At 32.7% G+C, this 27,514-nt stretch overlaps 2 protein-coding genes across 2 annotated transcripts in view; one reads left to right on the top strand and one right to left on the bottom strand.

The window, feature by feature from the left end:
• LOC143042832 (large ribosomal subunit protein eL31-like) overlaps positions 1 to 27,514 on the top strand; it is a 102,914-nt gene that overhangs the window by 45,257 nt on the left and 30,143 nt on the right. The window lies entirely within an intron of this gene.
• LOC143043827 (gamma-aminobutyric acid receptor subunit alpha-5-like) lies at positions 106 to 26,896 on the bottom strand. The gene is made up of 9 exons (XM_076216006.1): positions 26,874 to 26,896; positions 22,495 to 22,604; positions 15,045 to 15,112; positions 13,894 to 14,120; positions 11,341 to 11,423; positions 7,313 to 7,453; positions 3,141 to 3,293; positions 1,301 to 1,536; positions 106 to 397 (listed from the first exon to the last, which is right to left on the bottom strand). Exons 1-9 carry the CDS (start codon positions 26,894 to 26,896, stop codon positions 143 to 145), a joined length of 1,296 nt encoding a protein of 431 aa, XP_076072121.1. The 3' UTR covers positions 106 to 142.

Below are 27,514 nucleotides of genomic sequence, written 5' to 3'. Positions count from 1 at the left end.
TCGGTTAATCCAGACGTCCATCCGGAACCACTTCCAATAAAACAAAACTGACTAACACAAATAAAAGTAAAGTCCTTAGCTTTACATGTGTAAACCAATACGAGATTAGTATTTGTCTTTTTATTGTTAAGTAAACAAAATCCTACTTAAGATAAAAACTCCAGTAAAGAAAGTTGAGTAATATAAAGACTAGAGGAAAGAGTACCCGAGACACTCTGTCAATTTGGCTAACACTGTTTCTATGCTTTCGTCTTTTGAATTGTCTTCGGTTCTTTATACGTAAGCTGGATAACCATACACGGAGACGACTTTCACCTCGACAAAGGAACACTCGATTACTAGGAATATTTGTGTCTGGATGGAAAGATTGGTTGTGAGTTTTCCCATTCCTTGTGTGCTGAAATGGATAAAAAAGACAAATACCAAATTAGTGAAGCTTTAGTAAATACAATAACTTTTTCTGCCACTTCGTTTGGAATAATATATGGTAAATGACATACTTTTCATTTTCTTGTCCAATAACATTTTAGTTTTTGGTGAGGTTCGTGTTGTTCAGTCTTTAGTTTTCTATGTTGTGTTTTGTGTACTATTGTTTGTCTATTGGTCTTTATTAAAGCCATGTCGTTGTCTGGGTTTTTTTTATGCCCCACCTACGATAGTAGAGGGGCATTATGTTTTCTGGTCTGTGCGTCCGTTCGTTCGTCCGTCCGTCTGTCCCGCTCCAGGTTAAAGTTTTTGGTCAAGGTAGTTTTTGATGAAGTTGAAGTCCAATCGACTTCAAACTTTGTACACATGTTCCCTATGATATGATCTTTCTAATTTTAATGCCAAATTAGAGTTTTTACCCCAATTTCACGGTCCACTGAACATGGAAAATGATAGTGCGAGTGGGGCATTCGTGTACTGAGGACACATTCTTGTTTTACATATAAGTTTGAATGTCCCTATCATATCTTTCGCCCTTCTTAGTTTTCAGTGTATCATCTTTTGATCCAGGCGACGAGGAAGGAAGCAGATTGTGTCGAGGAAACATCATACTTGCTATTATTTTCAGTATGAGTCGTGCAGTGTTTTTTTTATATATACAATCTGTTCTGTTTTGTTAGTGTTTTTTGTTGATAATTCTATTAATGTTGTTTTTTAGTAATAAATTGAAACGCAAACGATTACGGGAACACATCTTTGTTATCGGACATGACATAATGTATCGGTAGGGAGGATGGCAATAATATTTTTTTTTAATTCAAGATTTCACTCTGTCAGATTCCACTATATGATATGTAATTGATATTATTCTTACTGCAGTTTCGTCTTCAGATTCCTCGTCGTCTTCATCGTTATCAGTTGGTGATGGTTCCACATCTCCATGACCATGTTTTGTGAAACGATGAACTATTGCAAACTGCACAATTGCACTCAGAATAAATACAAAACATAAGGCAATATACAAATCTAATGCTGTAGCATATTTAACACGAGGTAGATCACTCCGGCTGTCCAGCGCTAAGAAAGCCATGGTCAATACTGTCGTCGTACCTTAAAATGAAAACAATAATTTTCTGGTTCTTTATTTCCTTGATAATATATGGTTATCGCATGAATATTGGGGAATATTGTCCAGAGTAGAATTTTATATTGCACGAGCTTGCGAGTGCAATATATGTTCTACGAGGGACATTATTCCCAAATATTCATGCAAGAAGCCTTTTATTGTTGTATAGCAATATAATATTTTAAAGTAAAAATTGAATTTAACTAAGATTTTGTCGTTGATGACGTCATGAATTTTGAAGATTTATTGCACTAGTTCAATATTAGAATCTATTGCACACTAACGTTTGGTTAAATACTTTCTATGGGAAATATTATATTGCTATGCAATAATTTCATTTTAAGTAAAAAAAACAATCATCTTACATATGTTCGCACTTTTGTCATTGTCTTCATAGTTTAGATTGCAAGGATTTGTATTTGTCCGTGTTTGAAATACTCTCCATTCAGTCTTATTTAACGACGCAAAAAACATAATGTTCTTGTTCCACTTGTGGAAGCCAGAATCCGGTTCCGCTATCCTCGGACATCTCTTTATAATGAAGAAACACATTTATGAAACTGGAACTGCGTTACTTCCATATGACGTTGGTTTCACCTGTGGTTTTTGTATTAAAGTGGATTCAAATGCTTGTTCGATAGTTTTCAGTGTTGTATGTAGTGGTAACATCATTTAGAAATGTCTGTTTTGGACTAGAATGTCATGTCTATCCTTTGTCATCAAACACAGGTTTTTTATTGTAAAATATTCATTTTCGTTTTTCATTCTGTGTTGTGAATTTTTCTCTCATGTTTTTTAAGTATTCAGAGGGAGGGGGGAAGAAACGTACAAATCGAAAAAAAAAAGATAATTTACGTATAATCAAAGTTGTATAATCAAGTAAATATTCAATTGAAATCGGTCTGTACCAATAGTTTGTGGTGTCATAGATATCCAGGCACGGATAAAAGCGCTTTATCATAAAATAAATATAAAATTAAATTTATATGATATTGGGATGCATTTTTAGTGTATATAATCAGATTTAATAACGTTTCCTGAGATGAACTCGTAGGATTATATTAGTGTCATGTATAGTACTAGAGATACGGATGTGATGTTGAAAAGTAATATCAAGATTCTCCACCCTTTATTTGATATTACAAGTACACAGGACTGTTTTACGTGTTGCTAAGCCAAGTTTTATATGTATTGTTCTGTGTTCTGTTCTATGGCATTTCTTCGTTTTTTTGTTTTGTTTTTTTCTATGAGGGGGAGGACAGGGGTAAGGGAGACAGGGAGAAAGGGGGTAGGAGAAAGGAGAAAGGGGTGGGAGAAAGGAGAAAGGGGTAGGAGAAAGGAGAGGAAGGCTTGGAGAAAGGAGAAAAAGTTGGAGAACATTTTTTCTAATATTTCAAGAAAAAATATCTCAAAAGGAGATGTTTTATTCTAATGGGAGAAAGGAGAACAGGGGTAGGAAAAAGGAGAAGAGGGGTGGGAGAAGGGAGAAGGGTACCCCCCTGTCCTCCCCCTCTTCTATGGCATTGTCAGTTTGCTTTCGACATATGAGTTTTAATATCCGTTTGGATCTTTCTTTTACTACACTTACCTAAGGCTATTCTGTCTGAGGTAGCTTCTCTATTTATCCAAAATGATACCCATGATAAAATAACAAGTAACATACAAGGTACAAATATATTTATCACAAAGTAACCCGTATGTCGTCTAAGGTTGAAATAAACTGTCAGCATGGATTGTCGGACTGAAATTAGATTCAATATAATAATCAAAATACTGATTAAAAAGTTTGAAATCACTGCATTCGATAAAAACGCGGATAATACGTACGTGTATATTTCCATAATTGCGAAAGTGTGTGATACGTGTCATAATTAAAATGTGCACATGATCACGATAAAAGTAAAACTCAGGTATCAAAAATTGCATTCAATCAGATAGTCTATTGGACATCTTTCGAGTTAGTTGCATTTCCTTCACAAGCTTTGGTTTTAGTGAACATCATTCGTACGTTTAGGGGCATCACCACCTCTGTTCCATGTTGAGCGATTGGTTGAAAAAACATTATGCTATTATATATAACCGGAAGAAAAGGGACTTAAGGAACTTTTACAATAATTCACAAAGTGCTTTATATGAACTCCCATTTTAGATTGAATATTGATATGAACTCTCGTTTAAGATTTGATATTTCTATGAACTCTCGTTTTAGTTTTAAATTGAATATTTCTCCTTTTAGTTTTAGCTGAATATTTCTTGTTTCATTCTTAAATATAATGTTTCTTATTTCAAATATCCAAAGAGATTATAGATTTACTATTTTACAACTTAATCCGATGGCTGTCAAGAGTGTGAGAGATAATACATGTATCTAACACTTGAACTACAAAAGCAATTATCGCTATTTTATAAAGTTTAGCTGGAGGACAATAATCCTATTATTATTACATAACATTGGACAAGTATATTTATATTGTATAAGAACCTTTTCATGTTTTAATACCCTTATCTTTGAATTAATTTATGTTTTGTAAATTGTTGCTGGGGCAGTCTTCCCCTAGCTTTCGAACTGTAAACTTGTGTTAATAAATTTGTATATATTTTTATACGGTCTTGCGTTTAAAGCAGCCATAGTGTCGATTATAGACCTACAGACTTTAATGTAACCCGTGCCGAAGTTCACGGACTTATGCCGGAATTCACGGGGTTATAATGAGAGTTCATATCAATATTCAATCTAAAATGGGAGTTCATATAAAGCACTTTGTGAATTATTGTAAAAGTTCCTTAAGTCCCTTTTCCTCCGGTTATATTTATACCACGAATTTTTATAATTGCTCGTCAAGACTGCTGTTATTAGCGAATTGTGATTAAGTACCTATATAACAATTATTATTTATAAAGTGTATACTTCTTAATGATGATCACCAGGACGCTTGGTGAAATGTAGTAGTGCAGGGATACAGGCGATCCCCTCTATCTGGAAAAAGATGTCATAAGACGAATTTATCCGGTGAATGACGTAAATTGGAAAGGTCTATTGGCCTAAATGATAACAATATCATTTTTTTTCCGACGTAGTCGGTATAGTTTAGGTTTGTGCCCTTTGAACTAAGGACGCTAAACTATGGCAACAGAATACGCAAGCTCGAAAATCCTTTCTGTGATTGGACAAAATGCTGTCATGGTTGGTGATTTGGTTGTGTTTGAAAAAACGTCTCGTTAATTATATCGTGATGGGAAGCAAGTGAAAAACTATAAATATTTGAACTAGATCTTACAAAGATTCATATTTTTATTAAAATAATTGTTTCTCCAATAGCTCTTTGCATCCGTGACAGCTGTTTACTCGGGACAATTATATAATTTTTAATGTAAACTTTGCTGTACGAACGTACATGACTTTTAGAACGCACCTACGCATGTGAGATTTCCGCGGGTTTTTGGTGATTGTAAACAGAAAGAGACTCGAGGACCTAGAATACTGAACACAAACAGAGAAAACGTTATTTAAATGGTATCTTTGTGCTTCTGAAGGTTATCGAAATTATAGCTTTAAACATATACTCAAATTTAAATACGTCGGATATCTTTTTTAAAGATAGTTCTTGTTAAGATTAGAAATGGTAACAATACAAATTGATTACAGTTTGATTTGCTTATAACAGTACAAATAATCGTTTGAAAGTGACGTATCATGACTGCCAATTACGCAATATAACGTAACACATATGACAAAGATTTGAACATATAAAAGTAACAATACGGCCTTCAAAAATAAGAAAAACATACATTATAATAAGCAATGAAAAGGCTTTCTATCAAAAATGTTAAAGGTTTGCTCTGACGTAAACTTGCATTAAATGAATATAAACGACTTAATTGCCGATTATTATTGTATGCAAAAATTTGTTTTGATATAAATGTGTTTTTCATGTTGTATGAATATCTTATTTTATATATTTTACATTGTTTAAATACATATTCCTTAACTGCAACAAGTGTGTTACAATATTTCTCCACTCGAGACAGTTTTAAAAATTTTAATATTTAAAGCGCGAGGCTTGCCGAGCTTTTTACATAATTTAAATTTAACTGTCGAGAGTGGAGAAATATCGTGATACACGGGTTATAATAGTGGTGGAATCTGTTTCTCAAATGATTTTAATCCATCTGTTTCAATGATTTGAAGAAAGTTGTGAACTTTTTATGTGACGTCATCCGGCAAGGTTGCATTTTTTCAGGACGTCACAATAGGAAAATTCAGAAGAAACAACGAAAAATTAACGTCACAATTAAAATTCGACAAATCACTTGCCGAGAACAGATTTTTCACTAGTGAGGAGAAATATTTCTCTCACACCATCAATAAATGTGAAAATAGCGCAAAACTTGGAGAAATGGTTTTATCTTTTATTGTTTAAATTGTTTTGTATGCAATAGAGTGTTTCTCTTTTGAATAAGTATAAACCTTTTGGAAAATTAATGCATTGCAAGTCGCCACTTCGTCTTATCTCTCAAAGATGAACGTCTGTAGAATTACACATTGCAGAATATTAAAATTAACAGACCGTGTATATGTAGACTAATAAAAAGTAATATGCATAGTGTATAAATCATGAAAGTATGATGAACTGAAAACACAATGTCCGACCCTGTTCATTTAATACCGAACCAACATTTTGAGTTTATATTTTTACAGAACATTGCCTTTGATTGACAGCTACCAATTTCATTACTAAAATATACAACGTTGTAACATATTGACTGGAATTCAAATTAAACGGATCGGTGTTTAAGAAATGCTTCGACTTTGCATCAAATTTCCTCGACACTATTTATTGATGATAGTAATTTTGAAGTTAAAACTAGTAGATATATCACCAGCATGCTCGTCAATTTATCATCGAACTGACTAATCACTTAACTATCGGTAAGGCAGAGAGATTTCCGAATGGATACAAGTTGACAGGCGCCTGTTATTGAATATATCAATACGCCAACAGTTCACAATTATTCAGAAATGATTTTTATGCATTGAATTATAAGACGATGATAAAAGTGTCTGACATTTTGTGAAATTAATAACAAGGCACTTTGTTTCTGTATTAGAGATAATATATCAATTTGACATCTTCTAGACATAATGAATAAATGATATAGTTTCTGTAATTAATACATCAATGGCATTTCAAATAACGTCTGTTTAGTACAGACTTTCTTTTTCTCATTGATAGAAATACAATCTTCCCAATGAATTAAATATTAGCAATGATCGTGTCGTCGTTCACAATTACCCAATTCTATAACATGTATAGAGCATTATTGTGTTGGTTAAAGTCGTTACGTTAAATAACAATTTCGCCAAGTTTTGTTTATTGTGGACTTGAAATTCATAGATGATTATAGAAGCTAAGCATCTAAGAATATCAGTTTTGCCAAATACAGCTACGGTAATTTATACCTAAGGTAGAAAAGCCTTAGTATATCATAATTCAAAAGTTTTGTAAACAGGTAATTTATAAATATAACCATAACAATGATGATTCATGTCAGCACATAAGTACTGACTACTGGGCTGGTGATACCCTCGGGGAATAAAATTCCACCAGCAGTGGCACCTAGCTACAATGAAAACCAAACCAAAATTGGGAGAAACATAAATGTGATTCATTTCCTATTTCCGGATATGATCGGTTCCTGAAAAAGATTTAAAAACACGCAACCAACCGGAAAAGAAAATTGTGCGATTGAAATGCTCACCGTCTTTTCTGTATGTAAATGAAGTTTCTGCAGAGAAGTTAATGAGGTCAAACTGAGACATTGTCATGTCAGGCGCTCGAGCTACAGACGCATCTTTCCCAGAATTCCAAGTGTATTTCACATCGTCCTCGGAATAAGCAACTGCAAGTTAATAGAAACAACACGAATCACAAATATTTTCCAATATGAAAAAAAAGTGGTATACATCTATTAATAATAATAAAAAAAAAAGCTACAACAAATTGCTAACAGATAACCTTGACCTATAATGGTTCACTTTTTATAAATTGTTACTTGGATGGAAAGTTGTCTCAGTGGCACTGATATCAAATGTTCTTATTTCTAAGACAATAACGACTACGTGTATCAAAGCGTGACAGGAACTCGAACGGTTATTACTTCATCTACTTCCTGTTTTGTTTGATAAGCTTTTCATTTTAATGTTAGCTTTAAATTCACAAATATTAATTATTCGGCCATCACTGAAGAGACATTGGTTGTTAGAATGAGCATCTGGTGTACAAAACAAATAGTAGTTGTTAATGATATTACTTCTTTCAAAGCGTGGAGAAAATGACTAAGATGGTGAATAAGACACTTGTAAAATGACATTCATGGCATAACGGGAATCTTTGTAATTAAGTTAAATGATTTATAAGACACTTACGACATTCAAAATTTAACGGGAATCTAGGTAACTGTAACGTTATGGTTGATAAGACACTTACGACATTTAAAATATAACGGGAATCTCGGTAACTGCAATCAGAACACGTTGGCGTGGTAGTAAGAGTAGATATAGAGGCAGAGGGAGCTCTTATAGTAAAGAATCAGGATCCAGTAGAAATGTCGGACCGACCAAACTAACCTGAATCACAACCTATTGCTGGTCCATCAAGCTAAAATGACGATGCTTTAGTGAACGATAGCATGGATGACACAGATGTCTCAAGCATGGCTGGGCCGTTGGAGAAAAAGGACAAGAGGTCGAAATTACATATAGACAAACAAAACATGGAGAGCTTTTATATACCGGTATTTCATGTGCAAATGACAATGAGCATGGTGGTCGTAGTATGAACGTAGCTAGGTCATAAGGATAGCGTGATGAGGATGGAATGGACGTGCTAGAATCGTACTATGGTCTTGAGCAGCATGGGGTAAACGTGGTAGAGTCAAAGTGGAAGCGTAGATGGGTTGCGGTGAGAACGTTATGGTCGTAGTGAGATCGTAGTAACGTCGCTGTGAGATCGTAGCGCAGTCTCTCCGAATAGAATCACGATTTCGCTACGCTCTCGCTACGATGGCACAGCGCCCTTTGCGATCTCACCACGACCTTACTACTCTTACTACGCTTCTACTACGACCTGATTTCGCCACGACCGCTCCACGATTGTTTTGAACATGTTAAAAGTTAACAAACATTTGGGTAAACTTTCCACAAATGCAAAGATTCCCATCGCCAACATACATTCTTAAATCTCAAGACTTGACACCGTTTTTAGAGTCGTAATGATTTATTGCCTTTTTTACTAGAAATATATATATATATATAATTAATTAACGGTGTTTCGGGATTTGTTAGCTAAGTTTTATTTTAGCAAGGGTCCCTTCTCAAAAGTCTCCCTATTTAAAAGTCTTGTTTTTTGCTAGGTGCTCTTTTAAATTTGTACTGCATTTATACGCAATGATAGGCATCTGTTTAAATATTGTTTTACAATATTCATCTCTTTGCAAAATTTGCCAATGTTTCTTAATAGCTCTGTTAAGATTTATAACTGTAGGGTTATATTTAGTTACTAGTGTACGTGGAATTTCCGTTGGTCTAAAACTATCTGACAGATTACTGCATCGTTTAATCTTGTATTTTACATATTTTGTGTTTTTTGCAGTTTCCAACTTATCATAGCCTCTATCTATAAGTTTATTCCCCAAAGTCAGAAGATGTTTGTTAAGATCAGTTTCGTTGCTATTGTTTCTTATGTGACGAATTGTTTCACCTGTTATAATACTTCTAAAAGTATGTTTAGGATGTGCACGTGTAATTGGGAGGTACTGATACGTTTCAGTTTGTTTTACATGTAACCTGATGTCAAGGACTCCACTCGATATAAAACGCTCCCCTCTGTACACCTCAGTATCTAAGTACGTCACTTCTGTATTGGAAAAATTATATGTAAACTTAAGTAGAGGGTCAATGTTGTTTGCAATTGCAAAGAACTCATCAATTTGTGATTTGTTGCACTCTGAAACCATCGTCACGATATTGACAAATCATACTAATGCTATTTTTAAATTGAAATCTGTCTAAGATTTTTGTAAGTATTGTTGACAGATGTAGATCGGTGGCAGTGGGTGATAATATTCCACCTTGTGGCGCCCCTATAACTTGTTTATATAAAGTCCCATTAAATTGGAACTCATTGTTTTCCAATATAATTTTTGCAAAAGATATCAGATCTGATTTGTTTGGTACTTTAAACTTATACTTTGTTCGATCAATTTGATCTAAGAAATTCTGGGTTGTATCTAGTAAATTGTCAATGTTCATGTTTGTATACATTGAAGTTACATCATAGGCAATTAGTGTACAGCTACGTACACAGGTCTTTGATTCTATCCTATTGATAAAATCTTTTGTGTCTTGAATGTAAAACTCACCACGACGTATTACGACCTTACTGCGATCTACACGATCGCACTACGATCGTAAAAATTTGCCTTATTTACAGATCTAGGTGTGATCGTGGCCTAGTGGGACTGCGGGATTAGAGGTGCAAAACGTAACAGTTAGATAGTTAAAAAATAATCTTTCGGAACTAGTTTTCAAATCAGTGCAAAGCATTGCTGGTATGAACCCATGATTCAACTTTAATACAATTTTGGTATGATTTGTTTATATGAGAGCTCTTAAAAAGCAGTTCTCAATATAATTATATTTCTAAGGGACACAGCTCTGGAAAAATAGGCACTATTTTTTTAATTCGTCCATAACATTGCTAATATAAACTTATGGTGTCAGTTTCATACAATTCTGACAAGAATTGTACATTTGAAAGTGCTAGCAGTGCAATTTTAATATAACTAATGCTTCCAAGGGGCATAACTCTTTAAAAAATAAATGATCGGCACCGACTTCCGAACAAGCCCAAATTGTCACTATAAAACTATGATATAAGTTTCATAAATAATCCGGCTAGAATTGTAAACGTGAGACCGGACGGACGAACGCTAAGATTGACGGACGGACGAAAGGACGGACACCCGATATTTCCATTGACCCCGTAATGCGTCGCGCTGGACACAAAAATATATAAATGTACGATTTGCCGTTTACGTCCACTTAATTTGATCAAAAGGCTTTTTTCCCTCTTTAGTCAACTAGTTAATCGTGTTACTTTAATTTTTCACAATCGCCTTCAAACAATCAATATTAAGGTGCCACACATATATGTTTATTTGGATCTAAACCATGACAAATGTAATCAAAACCATGACGAAGTTCTAGAGTCTTAACTGAACCATGTCAATCGCTTAACCAAACCATACCAATTTGGACATTTTGGTTATCCTGCGTTAATTTCTTAAAAATATAATTTCAATTTAGAAAGTTAGACTTACAATAAAGATTCAAACATTTAATTTTCTTTTTATCTGCCCATTTGTAAAGAACTGAGGCAATTGTTTTGGGAAGTAACATAACTTATCCATTACCAACTTAACCAAACTGTGACAAAATCACTGTACTAAACGCTCTTCGATATGACGACCTTACTACCCGTGATGAAATAAACACAATTACTGTCTTTTGTTTTGGTTGGTCTCAGTGAATATAAGTTTTTAAAAAGTAAATAAAACTACATATTTAACTCATCAAAAGACATTGTATAATACACTTTATTATTTGGTCAATATTTCCTTATATGTTCTTTGCTTGTTATTCTCTTTTCTGTTAATCCCTATACACCCTATTACAACTGTAATACATTAACTTGTCTAATTTTTTTTATTAATATAAAGACACTTACAACTTCCAAAGTATAACGGACATGTCTGGAAGTCTAGTGGATAATGGTGCAGTTCCATTTTGCATATTGCACGGACTGTCAATCTGCAAAATATCAAAAATAACCTCTTAAAATGATTTGTTATTTTAACTGTAAATAAAGGCAACAGTAGTATACCGCTGTTCAAACTTATAAATCCATGGACAAAAAACAAAATCGGGGTAAAAAACTAAAACTGAAGGAAACGCATTAAATATAAGAGGAGAACAACGAAACAACACAACAATGTAACACACACAGAAACGGACTAAGCATCAGACAAAATCCCACGAAAATAACAAATATAACATCAAAACCAAATACATGAATTTGGAATAGACAAGTACCGTGACACGTCTTTACACAATGTGAATTTACACTCAAAAATAAGAGAAAACAAACGACGCAACGTTAAAATGTAACACACACAGAAACGAACTATAATATAACATATTCCTGGTACAGGACATTTTTAAAGGAAAAAACCGTTATGTTATAGATATTTCATAATTTATAGATAGTTTTTCTATGTATCGTAATTATACGATAGTAATTTTTGAAAGCCCCGACCTTAACCTTTAGAGAAAGGTCGAATGAGGTTGCCATATGGCATAAATTACGATAGACTGAAAAACTATCCAGAAATATTAATCTCAACGTATTGCAACTTTCACTGTTATAATTTTCGGTTTTTGTAAGTTTTACTTAAGACTGCTTCAAAAAATAACAACGGTATAGGTTGATAGTTGTTCTCTATTTTGTTTTACTTTTGCGTGCCAATTGATCGTTTTTCTCTAATTATAAGAACAACAGAAAGTGCGGATGATTTGAATTGTCTTTTCACAGTATAAGCGAACATCTAATCTCAAATTCAATTTAGAGAATAAAACTCGAGTACTAAATCTCCTTAACGTAAATGAAAATGTGTCCATGTTCAACCTCATTTATAGACAAAACTAACCGTTCTTCTATACATCAAACTCTTCTGGAATGCTAATTTACGAAAACTGTAAAAATTGAATTACATTAATAAATGATCGTTTTACTTTCACGTCTGACTGAAGTCTTATAGGTTCCCAGTTCGTGATAGGACAAAAATTGAATATAAACAAATATCAGCAAGACAAGACTTGTCATATATAGAGAATAATACATGGCAAAATCCGTATCATATGTCGTATCATCCCGAGACACCAATATCAGCCCAAGGGCTTTTAGGCCCGAGGGGGGATATTGGTCGAGGGTGATACGGCATTTGATACGGATTTTGTCATGTTTTATACGCTTTATCATATATTTCAACAGGAGAGTATTATATTATATGAACTGTTTTCTGATCCATAGCATTGGGTCACCTTCAGTTCTACTTTTCTCTTGTTTTAAAAGCCTTAGAAGAACTGCTCAATTACTTATCCGAACCACCTGGGTTATCTTACAATTTGCGTGCTGTTGTTTTAAAAATATTTTGTTTATTATTGTGTTTTTCTGTGTGTGTGTTTTTTTTTTATATAGTTGCATATAGTGTGCCAAACAAAATGAAAACTTGGCATTTGTGACGTCACATACCAAACAATGACGTCATTCAATTAATTGCGTCACGCCCGAATGACCGTTCTATATTGGACCTATTTTGAGGAAAAATATTTCTTAAGCTTACATAAATAAAAAATGACTTTATGTAAAAAAAAAAAAAAAAGTAAGTGTGTGATTAAGGGTGTAATAAAGGGTATGCTCGATATAGATTAAACAGCAGGATATTTATCAAATATGCAAAACTACTGTATTTACTACTAAACATATGATAAATACTAGTATTCCCGTATTAATGGTTTACACTAGTCATTTTTGGAGCCCTTTATTGGTTGCTGTTGGGTGAGAACCAAGGCTCCGTATTGAAGACCGTCATTTGACCTTTAATGGTTTTTCTTTTACAAATTGTGAGTTGGATAGAGAGTTGTCTCATTGGCTACATCTTCTTATATCTATAAACAGATAAAAGAAGAACAAAATTAAGGATGGAAAGGGTAGTTAGGTTGATGTCAATAAAGATGAGTCGGAGAAGGGAAGAAGAGTCAGTCCAAGAACACTGAAGATAAAGTCGTTGCTAGGCAATGGAAAATGGTGGTGGTGTCATCGACTGCAGTGAAAGAGGATACTGACTGTTGAATACTCGAATATTACTGCTGTTAGAGTCCAACAAGAAAAGAAAAGTCTACAACGCTTCGATACCTCATACAATGTTATTCGGTATTTCAATATTTTATCAAGAATAACTTCCGTAATTGAGATTTCGTGTTTTGGAATAATTGACCAAGTTTTGTAGAATTATTAACGCCCCACAAACTTTCGTATGATATCTCCTTGTTACATTAACTCCAGTTTTTTGTTAGAGGAGAGAAAGACATATAACGATATCTCTTTTCTTACTTAGTATACTGAATAGAAGATTGGCAACCTACGATTTAACACATGTATTTCGTCTGGTAAAAGTCATTTTTTATATAAGTAATTGCATTATATTTTGATAAATTTTACCGTTGTGAGAAGTAAATAGATCCATTCCGACCAATGCGCACGAATCTGTTTGGTGTAGGAACCATATGTAAATATGATTTGCGTCCGTTGTAAAATACAGTGTCCGGAAACCATATTTTTTCAAGAATTTTTATGCTGACAGAAATATTTTCTTTTTCTGTTGAAGAATTAGTTGCTAAGCGTTCGTCCATCCATCGTTGTCTGAAGTATATATCAATCGAATACACCTTAGAAAAAATAAGTGGGAAATGATACGATACTATCAACTTGACAGAGATATTATTAATTGTTCAGTGTATATTGTATTGTTTTTGGTTTACCTGGAGTGTGTTGCAATGCGTTTAAAAATACCATTTAAAAAAGGGAGATGAAACGTTCTGAAAAAAACGAATTCATGCGTATGGTTAAAGTTTATTTACAGTTCTTGCATAATATGTGTGTGTTTGAGTTAATTATTTGTGTAATTGATTAACAGTCGTTACAGGGAGTTGAATGTAAAGTAACTATACCAAACGGAAAACAAAACCAACACTATAAGTAAAAAGATGTAAAGCTGGAAATGTTCGCGATGAAATTTTCTTCGTTAATTGGATATAAAAACAAAAATCACTTCCGTAATATATTAATTCAAACTACTGGCTTCATAGCGGAAGTTTTAAAGAAATTAAATGAAGAGGTTCTTCGCACAAACAGTTTGAATGTGAAAATGATGAGCTCAATCATGTCAATTGTTTGCGTATTTTCAACTAAACAGACAAGAAAATAAATGAAAATTGTATTTAATTTAAATGTTGTTGAGCATAGTTAAAAGTGTATTGTTATATCCGAAAGACGCAATGCTGTAAATGGTGTCAATAGACAACTATAAATTAGATTTTACCATATGATTGAAATTTACGACATCGTCTTCTTAAAAAATTATGAAAAATAAAAAAAGAGTGAAAAATCGCATGTGTTGTCTTGTTGTTGTGAAGAACAAGGTATACTTTTACGTTTTGCATGATGTCTACAGGAATTCACATTTACTTTCCTAAGGGTTAATAAACTAATATAAGCTTATCATAAAACGCTACTTATTTTGATTATAGGTATTTTAAATTTGTTAGTAGAGAAGAAATACAACAGTACAAAAGAAAATATACTATATGTACCATATCTTTTTCTGAAATTGGGCCCATGGACCTCAGATATATGTCTGTCAACACCTCAACTGGATTTCCTATTAAAATATAAAACACATTTTAATGTTCAAGAGTGTCAGATACAATTATATAGCCATTGATAACCATATGATAGCTCACAATTATAGCATATTCATTTTTTCTTTGGTATAATTGGTTTGAATTATTTTCTCGTCGTCTCTTTCAGATGAAGAACAACAGTACAATATCGATTCCTGTGAATTGTATTTTGTCAACCATGTAGAAACTTTGTGACATGAATTTTCCACCATAATAACAAGTTTTAATTGGAATTCATTATACAAATGGTTTCAAATTGTAAGACTTTAATATATTCCGTAGCATCAATTCATTGATATATATATATTAAACAATATGTACATTTAGCACGTCTTTATAGAGAAAAACTGTGGGTGGATAATAATGCCGAGAATGGAATCAGAATGAATCAACAATATTGCAGAGAAAAAGATAAAGGGAGTCATATCATTATCGTTAATGATAGTCTTGACAAGGCATAACATCTGAATGTCTCCGCCATATTTTTAAAGCATTATTAAACTTCAATTAAGGTAGATCATAAGTATAGACTTTTTGAGACAGAATTTTCTGATAATTTTCCAAAATGAAGATTTTACTAATAATATGTTTTTTTCAAAAATATAATAAAAAGTATGGGTCACCGTGCTATTTTTCATGCTATTAGTCGTTGAAAATTGCCTACATTTGGTAGGATTGTTCAATAAATTTCTTTTCGTTATAAGGCTTAACGAATACCGTTATGCGTAGTAATTTTCACGGGTGGATTCACCCGTGCATACCTAAGCGGGAATTAAATCATTCGACGGTTTGCATTCAATCAGTCTACACGTTTAATTCAATTGCTGTTAAGGTCTGTTTGACTTTTTTCTACTTCATGTCTGACGAGAAAGTCCAAAGTTCTCCTGAATGTGCACCTGCAAGAAGTCATTATAGGAGTGAAGATGACAATCCTACTAGCATCCCTACAGCTGATGCTTTCTCGTTGTTTTCCACATGACATTGGTTGTCTAATTGTCCAGAAATAAGCGGTCTAACAACACCAGCAGTTCCAAATGAGGTATTATCTTTGATTGACTTTAATTTATGTTTAGACACATATGAGTATGACAATGAGTTAGTACAAGTTTATAATGTAAAAGGTCGATTGTATAATAGCCTACAATTTTGGAAAGAAAAACTTTTATTGGCCGAGTTCAAAAAATTAGTTTTACCTATAGAATAGAATAGAATAGAATATACTTGAATCTGGCTTTTTTTTTGGAAAATTACTGATGCACCTACTTCTGTATTTTTGGTATTTACGGGAGTCGCTAAGGAAGTTAGCACCCCCCCCCCCCCCCTTTTGTTGTAAATCCTTTATCGGTGTTGATTCTTGACCTCAGACACGTACATCAATACGAAATGTTATTTAAATTTAAATACGAGGTTGTAAAAGAGGCCAAAACGTATGCAGATAATAAAAACTTTGCATTTAAGTTTGATTCAAGACATCATCGGGGTACCCTCATATAGATATGCATGTTGAATCACAAAAGTTTCTTGTGTTTTCATAGAAAAGTGACACTTTAATCCTTGTTATACGACTGCAAGTAAATTTGCAGCGGATATAGGATAACTTGATCATTGCATTATCACCCGCATTGGGTAATATATGTAGAATTTTGACAAGACACTTACACCATTTAGTAAATGATCGATCCTCTTGGAACTCTAGAGTTAAGTTAGATCTTGTGTCTATTAAAGAGTTAGAATTTTGGCATTCTTCACTAAAATCTCAAGGTCAACTTGGCGAGAATTAAAGGCAGTGATTTTGACTTGGAAAGCTTTCCTGATCATTTTAAAATAAAGGAGGAGGTCCGGTAAGGACCAATTTTGGCCTCAAATTTCCGGTTCATCTTACAAAAGATTTTGACCGCTTTTTAAACACTTAAGTGTCTATTTCATTTGAATCAATTACTTTATGTGAAAGATTTTAACTAATTTAGTCATTAAAACAACCAGATTCAAGTTCAAATATGAAAAATCTACCAAATATGCCTAAAAATGTCACTTTTCAGACGGTTTTTGTCAAAAATGAAAGTGGCTGCATCCGTGTTCATCCTCAACCTTTATATATGTTATGTATTATCATAAAATACAACTTACATTTCAATATTAAGGATGAACACGAATGCGGCCACTTTCGTTTCACACGAAAACCGTATAAAATTTAACTAAAATGCTGGAATTGTGAAGATTTCAATAATTTAGCATGACTTAATGGTGCTAGTACCCGATATATGTCCATTGTATTGTCAAAAACAGCCCATATTTATGTAGCAGAAGCATTCTACTGTCCAATAAATAACTAAAAGTTTACATTTTAACAATTTTGTAAAAATGCTATATTTTGGGGCCAAAAAGGGGTCTTACTGGACTTACTCCTTTCAAACAACTCACCGATTACCAAAACGTAGATAAAATATTCGAAGTTGGCAGTATGAAACTGGATTTGCCCAATCTAGCTATGGAGATTTTTTATTTTTGTACAGAATATTCGATGTGTTTGAAAATTGAGTGGATATCAAGAATTTTGAATACTACCGCGGATCAGTATAGGAAAATATTTGATTTTGACGATTGGTCGTTGTCGGACAGAATTTTCCATTATTTTAATAAAATATTGGGACCTTTTAGCTTAGATCGGTTTGCCAATAGTGACAATGCTTAACTCCCAAGGTATAATTCAAAGCTTTTTGATCCTTTAACAAAAGGTATATTTTTATAATTGATGCATTCAAGAGCAAATTATTATCGATTGGCAAACTGGTCAATAGATAATAATTTGCTCTTGTCACATGTATCTTTAATAGCTTACACTGTAAAACATATTCAATTATGTAAAGCTAACGGTACATTGGGTATCCCTTACTTGAAATCGACAGTTTTCTGGCCGATACTAGAGTCTGTTGACACCGGCAAGTTTGTTGGTTTAGTGCAAGACTTTGTTGAGTATAAAACCCCTTCTAATTTTTTTCAACAGGGGATGTGCTGAGAATTCGGTTTTAAACGATTATAGGTTTATTTCAAATGTGCTTGTATTGAAACTTGATGCTAAAGTGAATGAATGAATTTCGAGAAAAAATTCTTTATGCGGACCTTGCCGCTTTTTGATTTTTGATATTGTAACTGTAGATTGTACAGTGTACATATGTTTAATATGCGGACCTGGCCGCTTGTATCACGGACCTGGCCGTGATGTTCAGTCCTTGAAGGATAGGACATTGCATAACTTTCCATGTCTTGTATTGAAACTTGATGCTGAAATGAATTAATTAATTTTGAGTAAAAATTTCTTTATGTGAACCTTGCCGATTTTTGTTTTTTGGTATTGTAACAGTAGATTGTACATTGTAAATGTGTTTAATATGCGGACCTGGCCGCTTGTATCACGGACCTGGCCGTGATGTTCTGTCCTTGAAGGATAGGATTTTGCATATCTTTCCATGTCTTGTATTGAAACTTGATGCTAAAATGAATGAATGAATTTTTAATTAAATTATCTTTGTGCGGACCTTGCTGTTTTTTTGTTGTTGTTTTTTTATATTGTAACTGTAGATTGTACAGTGTACATATGTTTTATATGCGGACCTTGCCGCTTTTATCACGGACCTGGCCGTGATTTTCTGTCCTTGAAGGATAGGACATTGCATAACTTTCCATGTCTTGTATTGAAACTTGATGCTGAAATGAATTAATTAATTTTGAGTAAAAATTTCTTTATGTGAACCTTGCCGATTTTTGTTTTTTGGTATTGTAACAGTAGATTGTACATTGTAAATGTGTTTAATATGCGGACCTGGCCGCTTGTATCACGGACCTGGCCGTGATGTTCTGTCCTTGAAGGATAGGATTTTGCATATCTTTCCATGTCTTGTATTGAAACTTGATGCTAAAATGAATGAATGAATTTTTAATTAAATTATCTTTGTGCGGACCTTGCTGTTTTTTTGTTGTTGTTTTTTTATATTGTAACTGTAGATTGTACAGTGTACATATGTTTTATATGCGGACCTTGCCGCTTTTATCACGGACCTGGCCGTGATTTTCTGTCCTTGAAGGATAGGACATTGCATAACTTTACATGTCTTGTATTGAAACTTGATGCTAAAATGAATTAATTAATTTTGAGTAAAAATTTCTTTATGTGGACCTTCCCGATTTTTGTTTTTTGGTATTGTAACAGTAGATTGTACATTGTAAATGTGTTTAATATGCGGACCTGGCCGCTTGTATCACGGACCTGGCCGTGATGTTCTGTCCTTGAAGGATAGGATTTTTCATATCTTTCCATGTCTTGTATTGAAACTTGATGCTAAAATAAATGAATGAATTTTTAATAAAAATATCTTTGTGCGGACCTTGCTGTTTTTTGGGTTGTTTTTTTTTATATTGTAACTGTAGATTGTACAGTGTACATATGTTTTATATGCGGACCTTGCCGCTTTTATCACTGACCTGGCCGTGATTTTCTGTCCTTGAAGGATAGGACATTGCATATCTTTCCATGTCTTGTATTGAAACTTGATGCTAAAATGAATTTATTAATTTTGAGTAAAAATTTCTTTATGTGGACCTTGCCGATTTTTGTTTTTTGGTATTGTAACAGTAGATTGTACATTGTAAATGTGTTTAATATGCGAACCTGGCCGCTTGTATCACGGACCTGGTCGTGATTTTCTGTACTTGAAAGATAGGCGAAAACCATACAAAAGAAAGAATTTAACTTCCTATTTAACCTGTATCATGATAATTCTAACCTGTCCTATTGTAGGTTACTTTGTATGTTATAATTGGCTTATGCTTGATTTTTTAGATACAAAGAACTCTCGCTTATATAATAATGAGTGATATCAATTTTCATAAAACACATGTTGAAATTATAGTTTACAATGGCAAGACGATATTTATAGACAAGGTAGTATAGTTATGATAGCAAATACGGATATACCAACTTATCCTGTTATTTTTTATTTTTTTTTTATTTTTTTTTTTTTTGTAAATATTATTGCGACTTAATTAGCAATCTTAAGATTAGTTCTTCGGAGTACATTTTTGTTCTTTGCAGCCCCCATAAGCCTTCATCTTATACTAGAGCCAGAGAAGCTTTAAGTGCAATAGGGTTAGACAAAAACAATTTAGTTTGTATAGTTTACGAAGAGGAGGCGCTTCTCAAGCCGCAAACAACGGTGTTTCAGATATGCTTTTCTAAGTTAATGGCCTTTGGCGAGCCGAAAATTCTGAAGACGGATAGGTAAAAGACAGTCTGTTTCTTATACCTTGGCATCTAATATACACTCTTTCGCCTTTTGTCTCGACTGGATGCTGCAAACCTACATCCCACAGTATATTTGTGTTTTGTGTTATTAAGCCTTGTATAGAAAAGAAATGCTTTATGTTCGGTTGAACCCGTGAAAAAGAACATGAATAAATTTCTTTTCGTTATAAGGCTTAACGAATACCGTTATGCGTAGTAATTTGCACGGGTGGATTCACGCACAATCCACCCGTGCATACCTAAGCAGGAATTAAATCATTCGGCGGTTTGCATTCAATCAGTCTACACGTTTAATTCAATTGCTGTTAAGGTCTGTTTGACTTTATTTTGTTTTTGTTTAAAAAAAACAAAAAAAAAAAACACTTGTTGTTCTATAGGTACTGTCTTTCACACGTATATTAAAAATATTCTTATAGAATTGTACAATTCAATAGATGCACATGTATACTGTCCAAAGTTACAGTATTTGATCAATTTCTCTTTTCATTCATTAAAATGTAGTTGCGAATTGTTTCTAATTTTTGTAATTATATTTTGTAGATTGTTCAGGCTGTTGATCATACCTCTAGTGAAGAGAATGTGATAAGGACTGTTTTTGGCGTAACACCTGCCATTCTAATTTTTTTCCCACATATTATTATGTTCTGAATGTATTATTAAAAGACTGGATGCTGCAAACCTACATCCCACAGTATATTTGTGTTTTGTGTTATTAAGCCTTGTATAGAAAAGAAATGCTTTATGTTCGGTTGAACCCGTGAAAAAGAACATAATGAAAAAACACATTTGTGTGCATAAAAAAAAATCTATGAGATAGAGTTTTGAATTAAATTGTGAGGTTATATTATATGTTTTAAGAAAATAAAAAGAAAAAATGGTGTCATTGAACTTGTTTTCTTGCTACAAGTACAAATTAAAAAAATACATATTAGTGGCTCACGAGTCTAAAACCAAAAATCAATGATATTTGTTTGAATATTTTGAATAATACAATAAATCCCAAACTTTTTTTATATGAATAAACAGTCCAACCATTAAGTTGCAAATCCATCTTCAAATTTGCAGATTTTGGCAAATAACTAGACCGATTTTGTACTGTGATTGTGCAATCCAAGATGGCGGTATACCATGAATCTACTTAATATAGAGTTAATATAGAGTTGTCATAATATAGAGAAAAAAGTAAGGAAATACCACAAATACGTATTTTGTTACAGCAAGGTCACGAATCGCTAAACAAGTTGTTAAGATGTGGGAAATTTTACAAACGATGATTTCACGTTTACCAATAATCAGGAGACCAGAGAAAATGTGATTGGCTTCATAATACACGTTTTATACGCCTATTCTATATAGAAATTTGTAGATCTATATTTTTTACTATTTGAATGATCGATAATGAATCAACTGATTACGAGACATTGAATTGTTTTGAAATACCTTGATTTTTTAGCAAAGACATAGATTACCGTAACTGTTTTTGGCAAAACCATTCGGAATTTTTGGTTCCGATTATCAATGCTCTCCTACTTCTTCATTAATTGTCTCGATTTAATTTACATGATAAGAGCCTAATTAATGTAATCGAATCACTCGTCTGGCATACACAGTTTTAATCCTGGTACATGTATCTAAAATGAAATTATTTATTTGTGTTTTTCTCTGTGCTGAGTGTTTTTGTGTTTGTTTGTGCTGTATTTCAGTCACGTTGTGTTGTTGTTTTAGCAATATTTTTTTTAATATTGCCTTATGAGCGGGAGGTTGGCTAGTCATACAATCAGATTCAACCAATCATGTTGTTCTTTAAATGTCCTGTACTAAGTCACACAATTTCCTTATGTCGATACCAGATTCGTTTCCAATTATGTATGTTGCATTTGCGTGTTTTTGTTGCACTTCAGTGTTTTTTTGGTGTTCTGTTTTTTCCTCATATAGATTAACTATTTCCGTCGGTTTTGGCGTGTAACCCGGATTTGTTCTCTCTCAATCCATTTTTGACGTTTGAGCAGCAGTATACTACTAATGCCTTTACTTTAAAGTATGATACGCTGTATAAATTACCTCCAAAACCAGGTCTAAGATCTTTATCATACGTCGACAGTATTTCATCTAGAACTATGGAAACATTACTTTTATAGCTGTCTGTTCCCACACACACCACCAAGAGATAACTAAAAGTAAATATAAAAAGTACATGGTAGTGGTTTTTTTTCTTCATTAAATGTATATGAAGGACTGAATATACGAAAATGAAAACACTAAGTTTTACAGTGTTGTTTTCATTTTTTTTTTCCTGTTCATTTATATTTTGCTTAATTTAAACATAAGGGGAAAGAGTATTATATATATATATATATATTGTATGTAGTATTATCACTTACAACAATTTCAGTGATGGCGTCCTTATTATTTGTATGGTTTTAGTCAGTGATGTTGTATGCATATATCAGTGATGTATTTTTACACAGTCATTACATTTTTTTTATGAAAATGTTCACTGATACTAAAACTGACCGATAAGTCAATATTAGATTAGATTAGATATCTATGGTTTAGAATAAAATAAATGATAACATTATGCAACTATTATGACATTAATACCATGACATTAATACCATGCTGTTCATCCATGGGGAATATTTTGAATAAAACGTATAAGATTTGACTATTGGTGCCCATAAAAATATGTGATCCGCGCCTCATACAAAATGTACTCCGATCAACGCTTTAACTTGGTAATAAATTTACAAAAAGAAGCATTCAATTCATTAGGGCATATATCAAAAAGTAAAATCACAAAACTGCTTTAACTATTTGCGTATTTTCCGCCCATATTCTTAGTTTCCCGAACTATAGTATAAGATAGTATGGTTTTATATTAGCTGGATGCTCTTGAACTACTTCATGTACTTGTACTGTCTGGTTTCCAGTATCGATTACATAATAGGAAACTAGTTTTTCGAATTACGCGTAGTTGTATCAGTTCAGTATCTTTTTTCAAGTCATTTTAAATTAACAATTTGTTCATATTGGGAAACAAATATAAATTTGTGCGATTGTTCTACCCAAAGGAAAATAATATCTCTGCCGGATATTAAGCACATGCATAACATGTACAATCAGATAATAGTTTATTTCAGTGACAGATTCATGCGTATTGCGATTACCGGATTTTTACGAGATGGTCACGCTAAGGTTACTTCAATACGGAAAATGTGTGAGAGAATTGCTTCCTTGAAGCAAGTAATTAAAAATTAAACTTCTTCTAATGTGGACAAATTAAAGACTTTTCTTTAGAATAACGTATATGCACATAAGTTTAATAATGAAAACTATCCATTTTTTTTTTTATAAAACCAGTTTAATAATGAAAACTAACCATTTTGTTATAAAAATATATGCACAATTTTTTTTTATTTTGAAGTTTCATATGACTTTAATGTATAGTTAGTTATCAAATGTACCAGGATTATCATTTAATACGCCGGACGCGCGTTTCGTCTACATAAGACTCATCAGTGACGCTCAGATAAAAAATGTTCTAAAGCCAATTTCATTTGATGTTTATTTCGTGCTGAAGATTTATAATTACAAGATAAACAAGGTTATACTGAGAATAGTGGTAGACGAACAATTTCGAAAATGATAATAATACTCTTAATTGTAAATGGTTTTCAAAAGTACAAGGATTTTAATTTAATACGACAGACGCGCGTTTCGTCTACATAAGACTCGTCAGTGACTCGTCAGTGACGCAAAACAGTTATAAAGCCAAACAAGTACAAAGTTGAAGAGCATTGAGGATCCAAAATTCATAAAAGTTATAATCATGTACAAGTCATTTAATTGTAAATGTTGTCAGTAAAATTCTACAACGTTACCAAGGAACTATATCAAGCTCATAGGCTATTCAAAGCTCTGAATTGTTTTAAATATATACACATAATCTGGTTCTTTCGGGACAAAACTGTTGAAGAAATTTGAAATTCCGAGGCAAGGTATAGAGAGTGTTGAAAAATGCATTTAAAACAATTTAGAAATCAATTAAAATAAGATTCAATGAATTTGGCTATCTATTATTTGTCAGTTATCAAAGACTGCAATTAGAAAGTATGTTAAGAGAAAAACAAACTTACATTAAAATGAGAAGAAATTCCATCAAAAGCTCTCGAATGTAATCACCTACTCTATAATATGATTTTAAGAATGCGAAATTATATAATAACGACGAATGATTGTTCATAATGAAGCACTAGATATCCCTTTTATAAACTTCATTTTATATTCTAATTGAAGCTTATGGTATTCGACATTTACAAAACAAATTAAGTGGTTTTCCCAGTACCAAATAGTTTATTCCTCTACAATTTGCTTCAATAAATCCCAACAAATAAATCTTGAAAGAGATTATCTCAGTACTTGGGAACAAACTAAAATAATGTCAGCAAGCCATTTGTTTATGTCAACGTTAAACAAATCAACGTCCCCTTAGTACGTTAAAACAAGTTTTGAAGCAGAAAGCTCTTCAGAAATTACGCATAATTGGAACACTAAAACGCAATCGTGTAGAAAGATTGAACATATTTGATATAGTTAGTAAAATGGCATGGGAGTTGTAAAAGAACTGAGTGATGACTCTTTTTCGCAGTAGATGACCATTTTGATAGTTTTATAGGAAATAACAACACACCACAATTCTCCAAGAAGTCATAAAGAATCCTCTACGATAGTTTAGATCACAATTTGAATGACAGGGAAACAACTTGTAATTATTACTATAATTTGAACTAATATCATTTTACAAATGTACTGAAAAAGAATACTATTCATTACAGATCTAAATGTGCTTAGCAATGCATTTACTATTTCATTTTGCGTGAGGCAATATAAGTCAGTAGGTTATTGTAACCAAGATCAAATAATTACATTTAATGTATGTTTCACTATAATACGTTATTCTGAATGGCTAACTGTACATCACGTGTTTTTCCTTAAGCAGTTGCATCACACAATAAAACTTTTCATTCATGATGACACGAGGTCCCACAATAAAGTGCACAGGTAAATGAAATAAAAACTTGATAAAAGGCCTGTTTTCATGATCCTATAGGTAAAAATGTAATTATAAGTATTGAATGCTTTTTTTTTTTGTAACTTTATAGGGTTGTAAAAGCGTTGACCGTGCGCACATTTTTAGTATGAAGCGCTTCCGGGCTTCATACAAAATGTACTTCGGTCAACGCTTTTACACCACAATAAATTTACAAAAAAGGGCATTCAATTCTTAAATAAATAAATACGTACATCAATACAATATATGAAGAAAACAAGTGACAAGTCACTTATACAAATTCCTCCCTAATTCAGCCGGTTAGCATTGTAACGTCGTGATAGGATTTTTCGATTGATTCTACTAATGTGCACGACGGATGGTTCATCACAATACGTTAAAAAGTCTATAACAGCAATAAAAGTCAATAATAGCAATAAAAGACCAGGAGCAAACGTCGAGTATATAGTCAATTTTAATGTCCTGGTTCAATCACATACTCCTTTAGTTAACCCTTAAATAAATGATAAAAAACGTATAAAGAAAATGTGAAGTTTTTTCTATGAACAGAATATTTCAATATTTTAAAATAAATCATTTTGTAGACAATATAACCGTGACGAAGACACACGTGACAAACTTGATAGATTTCGAATCCATTTTCTTGTAGCAGACTAGTCAAAATGTAGGAAACTTATGGATTCAATGTAAAGACAGTTTGATGTAAATTATATGGCACAGTATACAAACGTATGTAGCAGTGAATAAAAGCACTAACTGCAATTAGACGGTATGATTTACAACACAATAAATAGATAAATACTGTTCAGTTTTGGACTGTTTTTGATGCAAAATTGGTTGATAAGAAGTGGTTAACAAGAAATGACACAACACCATTGACAGGAACCATAAAAATGCAATACATTATTGCCTAAGATAATCCAGTTTTCAGACAAATTTGGTAATAGTTTGAAATCAAATGTAGATATCTCAACTTATATTATGATGATACCACAAAGGCAAAAATACGGCAAAAAAACTCTAATTAATAAATTAAGATATGGAACAAATACAAAGTATAATATTAAGCACATTATTTAGTAACATATATTATTATTAGTGTACGTCCATGCATGGATGGTCATAAGTCATATGGTCTTCAATCCACTCAAACTTCGTATTAAATAAAATTTCGATTAACAACTGATTTCTATCCATCGTCACTTTAATGTTTTTTTAATGGCATAACAAGTTTTTGAAAAACTACATTATTCTTTAGTATCCCCTTTTTCTCAATTGTGACCTACCGAATTAGACTTATACCCAGTTGTGTACTAACATATCTAACACGACGGTTGTCACATGTTATAATTAAGTAGGATCAGTTTACCCTTCAGGAGCAACTGGGATCATTATGGGGTTTGTTTTGCTTTAGTTTTCTATGTTGTTTTGTGTACTATCTAATTGTTTGTCTATTTGTTCTTTTCGTTTTTAGCCATGGCGTTGTCCGTTTATTTTTTACTTTTAAGTTCGGAGTTCCCTCAGGTATATGGTTCGCCTGTCTTTATATAAAGAAATTGAACGTTACATATAGACACAATTTTGTTCCAAAGTGTTTATGGTTTGTTTTTTGTCTCTTTTTGTATTTTATAAATCTCGAACAGTGTTATTCTCTGTGTTTCAATTATCATCTTGGTGTGTTTCCCTTATTAAGGCTATATAGAAAACACGTACAATAATCATAATAATTATTTACCAAAATACGTTTATCTATGTTATAACCAAATCATCATAAATAAAAGAAAAGCATAAAATAAATCTAACGACATAGACAGATTATGTTCGGTGAAACATTGTTAACAGACAACAGAATAGCTATCATCGGGATAACGTATTCTCCACAGAGAAATATCATTGGTAAAATCGCAGGACATCAACAACATTTAATTACTTTTTTTGGCATGAGTGGTAAGATTGTAAATTTATTTATTCCCAGTAATCTCTTTGAGTGTCACTTATATAGGTATAATG

This window comes from Mytilus galloprovincialis, chromosome 8, assembly GCF_965363235.1.
Source record: "Mytilus galloprovincialis chromosome 8, xbMytGall1.hap1.1, whole genome shotgun sequence".
In the NCBI taxonomy this organism is placed as follows: Eukaryota; Metazoa; Mollusca; class Bivalvia; order Mytilida; family Mytilidae; genus Mytilus; species Mytilus galloprovincialis.
The sequence above is the reverse complement of the archived record's forward strand: the minus strand, read 5'-3'. Positions and strand labels throughout refer to the sequence as shown.

Coding starts and splice junctions, on each gene's coding strand:
- LOC143043827 (XM_076216006.1), bottom strand. CDS start 26,896: ATGATCCCAGTTGCTCCTGAAGG. Junction 11,424..13,893: donor TCTATTTACTTCTCACAACG/GTAAAATTTATC, acceptor GATATTTTGCAG/ATTGACAGTCCGTGCAATAT. Junction 1,537..3,140: donor CTCAGACAGAATAGCCTTAG/GTAAGTGTAGTA, acceptor TTTCATTTTAAG/GTACGACGACAGTATTGACC.